This window comes from Amphibalanus amphitrite, unplaced genomic scaffold (assembly GCF_019059575.1).
Source record: "Amphibalanus amphitrite isolate SeventyFive unplaced genomic scaffold, NRLGWU_Aamphi_draft 000966F_arrow, whole genome shotgun sequence".
NCBI classification, from domain to species: Eukaryota; Metazoa; Arthropoda; class Thecostraca; order Balanomorpha; family Balanidae; genus Amphibalanus; species Amphibalanus amphitrite.
Genome location: NW_024882460.1, coordinates 212,998 through 228,613, shown reverse-complemented (window position 1 = coordinate 228,613; position 15,616 = coordinate 212,998). Strand labels below are relative to the sequence as shown.

The following is a 15,616-nucleotide window of genomic DNA, read 5'->3' as shown; positions in this document are numbered from 1 at the left end:
ACTGGCGGTTCCAGAAAGATGGTCTTAAACGTTGCGGGAGACATAATCCAAAAAAAAAAAGTTTTCCAAAAACCTTTCGGATTTTGATTCCAATCCTTACACACGGCTGTGCAATCTGAAACAAGTATTTGATTATAAAAGTTGCTCAGTTTCCGTTTCGTTCTCAAAATAAGTAAATATTTGTCACTTTCGGGCGCTGCGTGGATGGCGAAGCGATTTTGGGCGCCCCCCCCCCCCTCTGGATCCGCCAGTGATCGTAACGTATGTAGTCGAATCCGGTTAATTCACTGTTTATATCCTAAATGTGACCACCCGTCTTATGTCTAGTGTCATCCGTTAGAAAAACACAGCTTTGTTTTAACAACCGTTGCTAAAATTTACATAAAAGTTGAATATAACCGACAAATAGAGCCACTGCCTCGTCGATTTCGCATTACAACTAGTTCCGTTGCAACACACCTGGTTCCGTTGCAAAGTAACTAGGTAGTTTGCATCCTAACTAGTTAGTTTGCAAACTAACTGGACGGTCAGTTAGTTTGCAACGGAACTAGTTTCGTTGCAAACTACCTGGCCGGTCAGGTAGTTTGCAACGAAACTAGTTGCGTTGCAAACTAACGGATTTCGCATACTAACTGTAACATACATACAATCAGTACCGACAGTATTAACCCGCGCCCCGTTGGGCTCTGCCGAGCAACGCGCCCGGTTGGGGGGGGGCCATTTTGGCCCCCCCTAAGATCTCGAGAACCACGCAACATAGCGACAAGCGGTAAACGGCGTTGGATAGCCCCAACGGGGAACTACCTTGTGACCCAATTTTATTGACCTAGGTCAAACCGATGACGTCACAGGTCAGGTCAAAGGTCCAATTTTCACCGTTCACAGGCACTTCAAGAAATGCGTTGTAAAATCGAGTAAAATGCATTTCATTGAAAATCATCGATGGGGAAATGTTCTTCAAACACATATTTTGCTATTTGAGGTCACTGATACCAGGTCAGGTCACAGAGGTCAGGTCACGGGGGGGTCACAATATGAAAGCGTCGTGTGATACATGTTTTATGGTCCATTTTACATGACAAATGCGATTATATGGGTCAGGCAGCCTTTGGGGCCAGCTTAAATCACGTTTTGGTCAAGGTCAGGTCAAGGTCAGGTCAAGGTCAGGTCAAGGTCAGGTCAAATTAGGTCAAATTTCAAAGTTAATATTTTTGCATAAAATGGGTATCGAATCGATGCAGCTCGTCACGGGGAGTTCAATGGTGGTCTTTGTTTTGCCGTACGAGGTCTAGAATTGCTAAAAATTGAGTTCAAAAATTTGACGTCATCATTTTTGAACAGTTTTTTCGCTATAACTTGGCCAAAAAACGAGATATCGATCTGAAATTTGGTATGTATATAGAAGAGCGCTGGGACTATCACATATATTCCGTTTTTTTTCGAAATTCGGAAAAATTTTGGATTTTTTCAAAGTTTTTCTAAAAAAATCAATTTTTTGATTTTTTTTGGGTCAAAAACCAAAAATTTTGAAAATCCGAGATAGCAGTTTTGTAGCGCCGCTTTTTGTCTACTAGACCATATAAAGAACTTTGAAATTGCTTGATAACTGTAGATTTCGTGAGCGTTTCAAGATTGCATGTTTTTTGCTCATTTTTGCTCGAACATGACCTCAGTTTGACCTCAATAATTCCTGACCTAAGGTGACCTAAGACTTGAAATTTGGTGTGAAGGTGTCAAATTGATGCCCGGGAAGGTACTGAAAATTTGGCGGCGCTGCGCGCCGCCGTTTTCTTGCTATTCAGGAAAAACCACAGGGGGGGCCAAAATGGCCCCCCCCCCAACGGGGCGAGGGTTAATAGTGCTAGTTCGCCTGGACTGAAACTGAACTGAAACTGAACTGAAACTGAATTGTAACTGATCTGAAACTGCCGGAAATCTCAGAAACGGAGGGCTGGAAAAACCAGGGTTAAGATAAGTAAACATCTAGTTTTAAAACTGCACATCTAGCTTAAAAACACATCTAGCTTCAAAACTGCAGCCTGTTTCCACATAATCATAAAGTAACGTTTATCGCACGACATTGTGATGTATGTCCCACATTTTTTTATGACCAAGCGTGGGCGATTTGTCAAACCAATGACAGACTGCGAGTTTTACGAGTTGCCGAGTTTTACGAGTTTACAACTTAGGTAAACTCCTGGTAAACTACGAGATGGTTCTGGCTGTATAAAATACTCGGGGCTGTGCCAGTTCATGTCTAGACGATTCCTTATTGTTACGAGTACGACCCAGCCGGACCTGACCTGTCGTTTCGTAGCGCTGTGTAGCGTGTAGCGGGCCCGCCGCCGCCCTGAGCGGGCTGCGCACTCAGTCAGTCAGCGGGCTGCGCACTCAGTCAGTCAGAGGGCTGCGCACTCAGTCAGTCAGAGGGCTGCGCAGTCAGTCAGTCAGTCAGCGGGCTGCGCACTCAGTCAGTCAGCGGGCTGCGCAGTCAGTCAGTCAGCGGGCTGCGCAGTCAGTCGCTGCAGTCTCGGCAACTGCTCCGTACCCGGCAGTCCCACTGCTGACTGCGTCTCCCCAGCGGGACTGGGACTCCTCCCCCTCCCCCTCCCCCCGGACTGTGTCTCCCCACCGGGACTGGGACTCCTCCCCCTCCCCCTCCCCACCGGGCTGTGTCTCCCCACCGGGACTGGGACTCCTCCCCCCTCCCCTCCCCGCCGGACTGTGTCTCCCCAGCGGGACTGGGACTCCTCCCCACCGGGCTGTGTCTCCCCAGTGGGACTGGGATTCCTCCCCCTCCCCACCGGGCTGTGTCTCCCCAGAGGGACTCCTCCCCCTCCCACCGCCGGGCTGTGTCTCCCCAGTGGCCCCGGGACAGCCTGCACCACAGTTGCTGTGAGTGTCTCCTCCGACACCGGGCTGTGTCTCCCCAGTGCGATGGGACTGGGACGTCCTGTCTCAGTCAAATAGGTAATGCACTTCTCTGGTTATCGACATGTATATCACACGCCGCTCTGGAGGTCCAGGTACCGCCGCTCTGGTGTTCTTCCTCCTCTGCCCAGTGTCGCTCTCTCCTCTCTCCCTCGACTCTCTCCCCTCTGTCCCTCGACTCTCTCCCTCCCCCAGCAGTCGGAACTCCGGGCGTGCGCCGAGTGCGGCCGCAGATCGCCGGCTTAGGGTCGCCTTCAGTTGGTGAGACGCGCGCGGTCCGCTCCACTCCAACTCACCCCGAAATCCCCGCGGCTACTAAAGCACCGCTCAGCGCCGCGCACCGCCCCACACCACGGCCAATCGATGACGCCGCGCTCACAGCACCTAGATTTGGCAATAAGGCTGAGTTCGGCGCTCAGGTTTCTGGCCGTTCCTGGAGATTCAGCAGGTCATACCCTTTGCAGGTCCAATAAGGCGGTCTCCCCTCCCGCAACCCCTCCCCAAAGTAATAGTGAACTATCACTGGCATCAGTGGTTTCACATCACAAACGTCTTCCGTGTGGTCGACACTGTATCGATATGCCCAAGTGAAAACCCTGTCCTACTTCACCTGTAACTGGCCAACCTGGTAGCCTGATGAAGCGAGTAAGTAGGTATCTAACTACGGTATTGTGTATCTCTCATGCGGGCCAGCCGCTGCTGCTGAGTCCGTATTTATCGATAATGAGACGCAATCTCCGGCTGCCCTAAAATAAAAAAACACGGCTACAACAAACAGCTCCCTTCTAGCTTCTAGCTCCCTTCTTAAAGACATGTGAATCCCAATTTGGATTCAAGGATGGCCATTCGACATCTCATGCTGTTTATGCATTTAAAGAGACAGTGAACTATTACACAGAGCGAGGCAGTTCGGTGTATGTGTCCTTTTTAGATGCGAGTAAGGCGTTTGACAGAGTGTGTCATGCCACGCTTTTTAAGATACTTGATCAACGAAAAGTTCCCCCAATATATTTGAAACTTCTTATTCACTGGTACGGGCATCAGAGAATGAGTGTCAAATGGGCCAGTAGGGAATCAGTGTCATTCTCCATCCAGAATGGTGTAAGGCAGGGCGGAAACCTCTCCCCATTGCTATTCAATGTATATATTGATGATCTGTTGATTAAGTTGCGTTCTCTTCGAACTGGATGTTTTGTTGGCGATTGTGCCGTCAATGTCATCGCCTATGCGGATGATATAGTGCTTCTATCCCCCACCAGACAAGGGCTTCAGACTCTGGTGGATCAGTGTGAATGTTTTGCTGTGTCCAGAGATATAAGGTTTAATGTGCAAAAAACTGTGTGCATGGTTTTTAACCCTAGGAAGCCTTATAAAGCTAGTCATTTAATGAACTCTAAGGAGCCAAAAATCGCACTGTGTGGTGAGAATCTGAAATGGGTCAGTCAATTTAAATACCTTGGCCATATCATTTCTAATGACTTATGTGATGTGCCCGATATTCGAAGGGTAAAGCGCTCAATGTACTATATGACCAACATGCTTTATGCAAAGCTCAGGCATGCTAATAAGAGTTTACTTATAAAATTATTTAAGTCATACTGTACACATATGTACGGATGTGAACTATGGAATGTTGATACCAATCAGAGATCTCTTCGTGAAATGCATGTAGCGTATCATCGGTGCATTAAAAAGCTTATGAATTTGCCCCTTGGAACCAGAAATCATGAACTGTGTCATCGAGTCAAATTACTTACTTGTCCTATGCTTCTGGCTAAAAGACAGCTCATGTTTCACCGTCGCATCAATCAAAGCAGTAATGGTATTGTCCAGTGTATTAGAAATAGTGTAATAGGCCGTAATGGATTATCTGCGAAAGCTAGCCTCGCAATACGGAGACGCTACGACCTACTAGGCTTGGATTTCAGTGTCATAACTCCATTTGACTTACAAAACATATTTATGTCGAACATTGAGCGTATAGTCAATGAACGCATGATGAGGCGGGACCAAGGCGGGACCACCTAGATGTAATGACTTAGATGCCTGACTTAATGGGTAAAACGTAGCTGTGCTATGTCTGCATGTTCGTGTGTTGTGTTGGTGTGTATTGTTATGTGTTGAATATGTACCGTGAAATATCGGTGCGAAATAAATGGATTATTATTATTATAAACACTGACCCAGTGTACCCCTCGGTACCATACGAAAACAGCCAGTGACCTATTTGCCTAGGGAAAGAACTAAAACTGCAGAAAGTTCCATCTAGAAAAATGTCGGACAGATAACCTGTCATGCACAAGCTTGGATTTCAAACTTTTCCGGGCTGATCTGAGCCTAACCTGGCTCATTCACAAGTTTGGATTGCAATTTGTTTTGCCAGACTTGAGAATGATCTGGACCTAACTTAACACCAGTCGTGAAGTGGCCGTTGCCAGCCCCAGCTGATTCAGCATGCAAAATAGATAATAAAACATAGACGATCCTTATGTGGTTGTTTTGGTATTACGACTCCGAGTTATCAGTGATCTGATCTTTGAGGCGTGATGATGACGATTTAACGGCGACAACTTCATAACTTAAACTCAGCTTGATGTATTCTACTTTTACAACATCTATACTACTATTTGAACAGGATCCATCTGTCTGTCTGTCTGTTTGTCCGCCACGCCGTGTAGTGGGTTCAATTTAGCCGGCCTACAGGGCAGACGGTATATCGTAGGGGGTTGAAATTTGCACACCTTATAGGTGACAAAGCGGGTCAGCGCCTTTTCTAGGTTTCCACTCGCTGGGGTGCACGGTTTGCGCGTGGGGCGCGCTGGAAGAACGCCAATGAAATTTTCATCGGTTCGTATATCTTCATTGAGAGCCGGGGTCGACAAACTTTGTGGACTAAATGCATGCCGATCGGTGGCGGGTGCCTCGCATTGGCGGATGGGCAGGTTTTAATTTGAATAAATAGTGTCGAGAGAATGTGTAGATTTTCGTTGAATGGCAACAGTTTGTGATACGAGTTTACAAATGCACCGCGTTTGCCGCAATGCGCCACAATTATCTCAGGGCGTCATTTTCGCCGCAACTCGCACAGTTTTGTCAAATATAGTCCGATATGGGTGTAATTTGGTGTCAAGATGCATGCTCAAACAACAGGTACAGATGCGCCGCATTTGCCGCAATGCGCCACATTTGCCACAAAGCGCCATTTCCGACAAAATCGAGTAAGGGCAATGGAATGGCACGAATTATTCTGTGACCTGACATGACCCAGCGGTGTTGGTAGGAGTAGGGGTAGGGGTAGTGGTAGGGGTAGTGGTAGGGGTAGTGGTAGGGGTAGTGTAGTGGTAAGGGTAGTGGTAGGGGTAGTGGTAGGGGTAGTGGTAGGGGTAGTGGTATGGGTAGTAGTAGTGGTAGGGGTAGATGTAGTGGTAGGGGTAGGGGTAGGGGTAGTGGTAGGGGTAGTGGTAGGGGTAGTGGTAGGGGACAGGGGTAGGGGTAGGGGTAGTGGTAGGGTAGGGGTAGTGGTAGGGGTAGTGGTAGGGGTAGGGGTAGTGGTGGAGACAAAAGCAAAAAAGTGGCCCGGGCTGATCCCAGCGGACGAGAGGTGACCTATGTGACCTGGCCTGACCCAAAGTGACCGGGGCTGACCCCTTTGACCCGTCTTGACCCCGTATCACCCAAATTTCATCCAACAACGCCCTCAGAACAGTTCTTTTTTAAATTCTCTTCACATTTCCGTCCATATCTATGCTTCTAGACGACACATCGACATGAATCAAACACCATTCGAAAGCAAATTGGCTGGTGCCGCAATTTTTCCTACCACGCAGCAAAGCAAGTGGCGCAGCCGCTTGTCTATATTACTATTTGTGGTGACGTAGTTTCTGTCTATTACAAAGGTCGCGACATGGTGCTACGTAGCGCGGGTTACAGGTCACACCGTTGCACCTACCGCGCTGAAGTTTGCGCAACTCATAGAACAAGGATGGACAACGTGCCTTTGATGGGTCTCAGCTCGATCGGATCAATAGCGAGCGCGTGGCGCGTGCCCAAAAAGTGCAAATTCGCGTCATAGACTTTACATGTATTAATCGGCTGGCAAAAACGGGCGAAAACAGCCAAATTTGCCCGACACGGGTCCGGTCCCGGTGCAATATCTCGGTAACCGTGGGCCCGACCGGTACGGGGAAAACAGCATCGTGTAGAGAATCGAACGAGCTATCGAATGGTGTGCGGTGCAGGGGTTGGCACGCGCCACGTGCACCGGGGAGGACACTTTCTTTTGAAAAATGGACGTTTTGGACGGATTTTGGAATTTATATTAATTTCAGGTGATCGTCAGACGGAATGAGTTGAAACAGCGCCTATTAGCAATAAAAATGTACCGTCTCTCATGGAAAAATTGTGAAAAGCTAATTGATAAAAAACAATGTGGAAAAAATCGCTGAATTAAATGGTATTTGTCCAAAATGTGCCACTAAATAATTACACGGATTTTGCTGCTTAACCTGATACGTTTGACAATTGAAAATGCTATCATTGGAAAGAGCATTCAATTCTCTCCAAGATCCAATCATCACGTTTGCATGACAAGCAACAGTATTCTTAAAAATATAAATGTTTCAAACCTCTGCAAAACGATTTTTAGTGAAAATTATCTACGCCTTTAATTTGTCATAAAACTACGCGCCTAAATTATAAAGCACATTTGACAGATTCTGAAGTGGAAAGCATGCTTATCAGACACGGGCACCTCGATGCGGTGGATATTTTTTCCACAAACCAAAACGTTTAGCCGTCAAAAAGCAATCGACCGAAATGGATAGATAACCCAACCGACACAAGAACAACCGAACACCCGCCGATCGAAAATATCCCTTTTCGCGTTGCGGAGCACGCGGGTCACCCTAGTTTCTACTAAAACAGAGACATCAGCGTATCAATCACAATCACACAGGCACATCCGAAAGCAGCGCTCTGAAACATGAAGCCGCATTTGGCGGTGCTCTACCCCTCGGCGTGTGAATTGGTACAAATGGTCGCGGCGCTCCATGGGATCAGGATCAGAGGCCGCCCTGTCGGTAGCGTTACCCCCCGTGAGGCAGCGCGTGGGCGCCGGCCGGGGGCGTTCCCCAGTGGGGCGCCGGCCGGGGGGCGCCCCGGATATGACCCACGGGCCGCGAGGCGCCCCAGACTCACCGAGCATCCCGATGGGGAAACTGTCGGGCGCCACTGCCGTGCTGCCCTGCACGCTCTGCGTCACGATCCACACGTAGTTCTTCCCTGGAGGTGGGAACAACCACCGGTGTCATGAACATAACCGGGTAGGAACAGGCTGGCTAAGTTGGTAATTTCGGCAACTTGGAATAACTGCAAAATATATTTTTGAAAGTGCGAGCGGAGTAAGCAAGTAAGAAGTTAAAATTCTCGTTATCTTGAGCAAAGCAGTCAAATACTAACACAAAAGCGGTACCACAAGAAGTATGTATTTGGAAAAATGCACAACCGTTCGCGTTGGTAGGTTCGCTTTGGGACATCTTATGGCAGCTTTCCAACACTCCATCCCGAGGCGAGGCATTCAGAGCGCATGAACACCAGTTTGAACAGCTTGAACTGCCACGATATGACTGTCACAATATGACTGTCACATAATGACTGTCACAATATGACTGTCACAATATGACTGTCACAATATCACTGTCACAATATCACTGTCACAATATGACTGCCCCATTATGATTGTCAAAATATGACTGTTACGTTATGAGTACGGTGTGCTAAGCAAGGACATCTACCTTTTTGCAATAGCACATTAATAACATTTTGCCTTCCAGTTGTGTTGACGGCGGCGGGGTGTCGTGTGTGTATGATGTATAGCGGGACCCGAGTGACCCCAACCTGTCAGCGGTGACTGACATCTGTCAGTGGTGACTGTCACCTGTCAGTCCGCTGGACGATGGCAGTGGCGACTGTCAGCTGTCAGCGGTGACTGTCAGCGGTGACTGTTACCTGTCAGTCCGCTGGCGGTGGTGACAGTTACCTGTCAGTCCGCTGGCGGTGGTGACTGTCACCTGTCAGCCCGCTGGCGGTGGTGACAGTTTGTCAGTCCGCTGGCGGTGGTGACTGTCACCTGTCAGTCCGCTGGCGGTGGTGACAGTTACCTGTCAGTCCGCTGGCGGTGGTGACAGTTACCTGTCAGTCCGCTGGCGGTGGTGACTGTTACCTGTCAGTCCGCTGGCGGTGGTGACAGTTACCTGTCAGTCCGCTGGCGGTGGTGACTGTCACCTGTCAGTCCGCTGGCGGTGGTGACAGTTTGTCAGTCCGCTGGCGGTGGTGACTGTCACCTGTCAGTCCGCTGGCGGTGGTGACTGTCAGCGGTGACAGTTACCTGTCAGTCCGCTGGCGGTGGTGACTGTCACCTGTCAGTCCGCTGGCGGTGGTGACTGTCAGCGGTGACAGTTACCTGTCAGTCCGCTGGCGGTGGCAGCGGTGACTGTTACCTGTCAGTCCGCTGGCGGTGGTGACTGTTACCTGTCAGTCCGCTGGCGGTGCCCAGTAAACATGACGACGTCGGCCCAACGTCGGTTCAACCTCGGCCCGACATCGGCTGGACGTCGGATATGCCCGCATGTTCCGACGTCCAGCCGAAGTCCAACCGACGTCGAGCCGACGTCGAGCCGAGATCGTTTGCCGAGGTTGACGAGATCGTTTGTCGTTGAACCGACGGGGCCGACGTCGGCATGTTTATTGCGACAACGCGCCAAAAATATCAACCGGCGGCGGGATTCGAGCCCCCCAGTCGCCGACGTCGGCATGTTTACTGGGACAACACGCCAAAAGCATCAGCCGGCGATGGGATTCGAACCCAGTGTCATTCGAACGCGAGGTTAGTGCGCTAACCACTACACCACGCAGCCAGCTAACGAATTTGGTTTGTTTTGTTCCGTTATGCCCTTTTGGTCTGACAAGACCATTTCAGAGCCGGAAGGATCATAGGATGGAGACATTGGTCTTTTTGGCGAGCACCCTGGGTCCAGTTCATATAGAGTCCCTGGTCCCATTGCTGTTACGTGACGCTTATTGGAAAGGGCGACCCCACAATGGATTTATATAGCCACTCTTAGGGGAAGGTGGGGTAAGACGGCCCAGCGGGGCAAGACGGACCACCAGCCCTCCCGGCTGAACCGCTGCTGGTATCTACTGCTTTATGCACTCACTATGTTTGTTTTCCTTCGTAACAATGGCCACCTTGAGCTCATGCTGCTAGGATGCATAGCTTTTGAGTTATTGAGAAAAATGTTGTTTTTCGTCAAACCGATCTAATATAAGAGGTCTACGGGTGATTCAATTACGGCGCCTTTCTGGCATGATTAGTTTCTATTTTGCACTTAACTGTGTAGAACAAAGTTATAAACTTAGTTATAGTCACACTTTAGGAAAGGCAAGGTTTTGCAATGTTGGGCTATTTGACATATACGTCATGATAATGACAGAATTTAGATTTGGGGCAAGACGGACCACTGTGTTCCATCTTACCCTGTGGTGGTCCATTATACCCTGCATATGGAAAGTTCTTTCCCAAAACATTGACACAAGCTTAAGTAAGCAAATTTTTCAGGAAGGAGTCTTTGTTGCATGTGAGCCATGCATGCAAGTGTTCAGTTAGCATGCATTCATGCCAAACGACAATCAACACACATGTTCCCAGCTTTTAGCTGCACTTCCAACACACATGAGTAAAGAATAAAGGCTCATTTTGTTATTTTACCATTCTGGTTACTTTTTCTTACAAGAGTAGAGAGCAGAAGTGTAACACACATGAACGGAAAGCAGGCACTGCTGGGTGGTCCGTCTTACCCCACGTTTTTTCTTGTTTGAGTTTTTGACATGTCCCTCTTTAAGAGCATCCACCACCTAGATGTCTTTAATTTGAAATTTAGTCTTTACACATATCAACAGAGGAAGGATTGAGCATTCCGAAGATTATAAATAATATGAATTACGAGAGCAGTGTAGCAAGATATGCGGCCTCAAACCTTAGCTGGTCCGTCTTACCCCACCTTCCCCTACACACCTGCACCAACGTTTCCCAAAGTGTCCCTTTGACAAGTGGCACTTTGGCAAAGTGACACTTGCCGACTGGCCTTTCTATATGAACTGGGCCCGGCCCTGGTGAGTTGCCGGGGCTGAGCCTGACCAAAGGATAGGTCGAGCAGCCCCCAAGCACTCACCGCACCCGGCTACGGGCGAGCTCGGCTTACGGGCAATCCCAAATGGGATAAAGTTTCCCGTCCAGTCCGGATCAGGGGGTTGCGGCGTGGAGGAAGATTTGAGTTTCCTGAGGATATTTTGAATACAGGAGCTCTTTATGAAACATGAAACATGTATTTTATATTATTTTAACGGTCAAAACAGCGGCCGATGTCGGTCCGACGTCGGCCCGACGTCGGCTGGACCTCAGCAATTGATCTCGGTCCGACGTCGGCCCGACGTCGGCTGGACCTCGGCTGGACGTCGGAACATGCGGGCATATCCGACATCCAGCCGACGTCGTTCCGAGGTTGGACCGACGTCGGGCCGACGTCGGCATGCCGATGCCGAGTTGCCGACGTCACCCCGACGTCGGCCGACGTCGGGCCGACGTCGGCAGGTATACTGGGTGGTGACTGTTACCTGTCAGTGGTGACTGTTACCTGTCAGTCCGCTGGCGGTGGCAGTGGTGACAGTTACCTGTCAGTCCGCTGGCGGTGGCAGTGGTGACAGTTACCTGTCAGTCCGCTGGCGGTGGTGACAGTTACCTGTCAGTCCGCTGGCGGTGGCGGTGGTGACTGTTACCTGTCAGTCCGCTGGCGGTGGTGACAGTTACCTGTCAGTCCGCTGGCGGTGGCAGCGGTGACAGTCACCTGTCCGTGGTGACTGTTACCTGTCAGTACGCTGTCAGTGGTGACTGTTACCTGTCAGTCCGCTGTCAGTGGTGACTGTTACCTGTCAGTCCGCTGGCGGTGGCAGTGGTGACAGTCACCTGTCAGTCCGCTGGCGGTGGTGACTGTCAGCGGTGACTGTTACCTGTCAGTCCGCTGGCGGTGGCAGTGGTGACAGTCACCTGTCAGTCCGCTGGCGGTGGTGACTGTTACGTGTCAGTGGTGACAGTTACCTGTCAGTCCGCTGTCAGTGGTGACAGTTACCTGTCAGTCCGCTGGGCGCTGTCAGTGGTGACAGTTACCTGTCGGTCCGCTGGCGGTGGTGACAGTTACCTGTTAGTCCGCTGGCGGTGGCAGTGGTGACAGTCACCTGTCAGTCCGCTGGCGGTGGTGACTGTTACCTGTCAGTCCGCTGTCAGTGGTGACAGTTACCTGTCAGTCCGCTGGGCGCTGTCAGTGGTGACAGTTACCTGTCGGTCCGCTGGCGGTGGTGACAGTTACCTGTTAGTCCGCTGGCGGTGGTGACAGTTACCTGTCAGTCCGCTGGCGGTGGTGACTGTTACCTGTCAGTCCGCTGGCGGTGGCCTGCCGCAGGATCTCCTTGGCCTCGTCGCGGGTCGAGTAGAGCAGGATGATGCGCGCGTCCGACTGACTGAGCTCGGACAGGTCGGCCTCCTGACTGGACACCGTCAGCGTGCCGATGATGGTGAACCTGCCGCACAGACAGTCAGGAGCTGACAGAGAACTGCCGCACAGACACTGAGACTGACAGAGAACTGCCGCACAGACAGCCAGGAGCTGACGGAGAGCTGCCGCACAGACAGCCAGGAGATGATGGTGAACCTGTCGCACAGACAGCCAGGAGCTGACGGAGAACAGCCGCACAGACCGCCAGGAGCTGACGGAGAACTGCCGCACAGACAGCCAGGAGCTGACGGAGAACAGCCGCACAGACAGCCAGGAGCTGACGGAGAACAGCCGCACAGACAGCCAGGAGCTGACGGAGAACAGCCGCACAGACGGCCAGGAGCTGACGGAGAGCTGCCGCACAGACACTGAGACTGACAGAGAACTGCCGCAGAACAGCCGCACAGACCGCCAGGAGCTGACGGAGAACAGCCGCACAGACAGCCAGGAGCTGACGGAGAACTGCCGCACAGACAGCCAGGAGCTGACGGAGAACTGCCGCACAGACCGCCAGGAGCTGACGGAGAACTGACGCACAGACACTGAGACTGAGAGAACTGCCGCGCAGACAGCCAGGAGCTGACGGAGAACTGCCGCACAGACAGCCAGGAGCTGACGGAGAACTGCCGCACAGACACCGAGATTGACGGAGAACTGCCGCACAGACACTGAGACTGACAGAGAACTGCCGCACAGACACTGAGACTGACAGAGAACTGCCGCACAGACACTGAGACTGACAGAGAACTGCCGCACAGACACTGAGACTGAGAGAGAACCAGCGGCGTATTTAGAAAATCGCGAAGGGGGGGGGCCAAGGGTTTGGAGGGCGCCACCTCACCCAAGGAGGGCGCCATACGGTCGCGAGATAAAAAATCACTCAACGGGGGGGGGGGGGGGTTGGGAGGCGTTTTTTACCATGCCACCAGTTTTTTTTTTGCGTAACCTCGTATAGGTCGTGCTGCATTGATTTTGCATCGTGTGTATTCTTTATACTCCAGGTCACAAAAGGTCAAGTGGTCTTGAAATGCTGCGCCGAAGGCGCGCGAAATTTTTGAAAACAACCTTTTCCTCCGCTTTTTAGGCACGCCTTTTATACGATCACTGTTCAAAGCTCCTCTCGCTCTTTTACCAAATTTGAAGGTATAAAAAATACCTAAGGTTTGGTCGGGCCGCTGCCACACAAACTGTATAGAAAGCTTGGCTCATGGGTGTCGATGTATAAAAGTTTATTGGCGGTGGCATATCTACGCACCAGATCACCGTATCGGATTGATACCGGAGCGCGAGATGCGTAAACATCATCCAAATTACCTCAGACCAGCCTTCATAGCCTTCTCACAGGTGCATACAGTGTACCCACATAACCAGTTTCAATCACCGAAACTTCAGATGCCTGCTGTTGCGGCCGAACCTGTTGACAATACTTAATCGTAATACATATAGATGCCATGATGCACGTAAAGTAGGATCAATCCGTTAAGACCAAAGACGTGTTTTATGCATCGTAGAGCGTAGATAGTTTTGGTAGGTATAGGTACTTCATTCATTGTGCTGAATGCACGTTCATTTGTGGCAGTTTTCACAGGCAAGACATCAACTACCTATGTGCAATAGAACGACTAAGTTGAAGAACATGCCAAAGGAGTAAATAAATGATAGGAGGGCAGCGATCAACGGATGTTGCCAATAGGTAGAAGGGCTGCGATCCACAGGAGGGCGCTAATAGGTAGAAGAGCCCCGATCAACATCCCGAGTTTCGACAGTAGGGCACCGATAGGTAGGAAGTTGGCGAGCAGCAGGAGGGCGCCAATGGATAGAAGGGCAGCGATCAACAGGAGGGCACCAATAGGTAGGAGGGCCCCGATCAACAATCAACAGGAGGGCGCCACCAGGTAAGAGGGTGGCGAGGAACAGGAGAGCACCAATAGGAGGGTGGCGATCAACAAGAGGTCGCCAATAGGTGGGAGGGCGGTCATCAACTGCAAGTCGCCAATGAGCGGAAGGGTGACGATTAAAATGGGGGTGGCAATGGTGAGGAGGGCGCCTTTGCTCAAGAGGATGACACGAACAGGACGGCGTCTGTGCGGAGGGCGCTGGTCAACAGGAAGGTGCCAGTAGATAGGAGGGCGGTGATCAACAGGAGGGTGCCAGTGGTTAGGAGGGCGGCGATCAACACGAGGGCGCCAATAGGAGAAGGGCCCCGATTAGCATTCAACAGGAAGGACTAGGGAACCAATAGGTAGGAGGGCGGCACTGAGCAAGAGGGTGCCAAAAGGGAGAAAGGCGGCCTTCAAAATTTCACATGAGGGCGCAATAGGTAGAAGAGCGCCAATAATTATGAGGACGCCGATCAGCAGAAGGGCGGCAATGTGTAGCAGGGTGGCGACCTACAGGAGGGCGCCTTCGGGTGAGAGGGCGCTTATTTACAGGACAGCGGCTTACATAGGCGACCACCGTTACGCTTAGAGAGCTACAGCCTACAAATGTGGTTGGAGGGCGCCCGAGGGAGCCCTCCAACCGTATTTGGAGGGCGTATTTGGAATGGGCGTCCTCCGAGGGCGCCCTCCATCCGTATTTTCCCTGTAAACACATTCGCGATTGGAGGGCGCCCTCCAGTCGCGATTGTTTTTCGATTCTATTACATCACAATTGCATTTGCGATTGGAGGGCGCCTTCGGCGCCCTCCAATCGCAAAGGGCGCCTTCGGCGCCCAAGGGGGGGGCCATGGCCCAGTGGCCCCCCCCCCTGCCTACGCCCCTGGAGAGAACTGCCGCACAGACAGCCAGGAGCTGACGGAGAGCTGCCGCACAGACAGCCAGGAGCTGACGGAGAACTGCCGCACAGACAGGCAGGAGCTGACGGAGCTGCCGCACAAACACTGAGACGGAGAGAACTGCCGCACAGACAGCCAGGAGCTGACGGAGAACTGCCGCACAGACACTGAGACTGAGAGAGAACTGCCGCACAGACACTGAGACTGAGAGAGAACTGCCGCACAGACCGACAGGAGCTGACGGAGCTGCCGCACAGACAGCCAGTAGCTGACGGAGAACTGCCGCACAGACAGTGAGACGGAG

The 15,616-nt window shown here is 51.2% G+C and overlaps 1 protein-coding gene across 1 annotated transcript in view; it reads right to left on the bottom strand.

Moving 5' to 3' along the window:
* The window catches only part of LOC122368673 (glutamate receptor ionotropic, NMDA 2B-like), a gene marked incomplete at its 3' end in the record, with an annotated part of 75,170 nt that overhangs the window by 38,443 nt on the left and 21,111 nt on the right, over nucleotides 1–15,616 (bottom strand). Inside the window, exons 4-5 of the mRNA XM_043342847.1 lie at nucleotides 12,413–12,561; nucleotides 8,128–8,211 (exon numbers count right to left, since the gene is read on the bottom strand). Coding sequence (XP_043198782.1) covers nucleotides 8,128–8,211; nucleotides 12,413–12,561 — 233 coding nt within the window. The remainder of the gene's footprint in view (nucleotides 1–8,127; nucleotides 8,212–12,412; nucleotides 12,562–15,616) is intronic.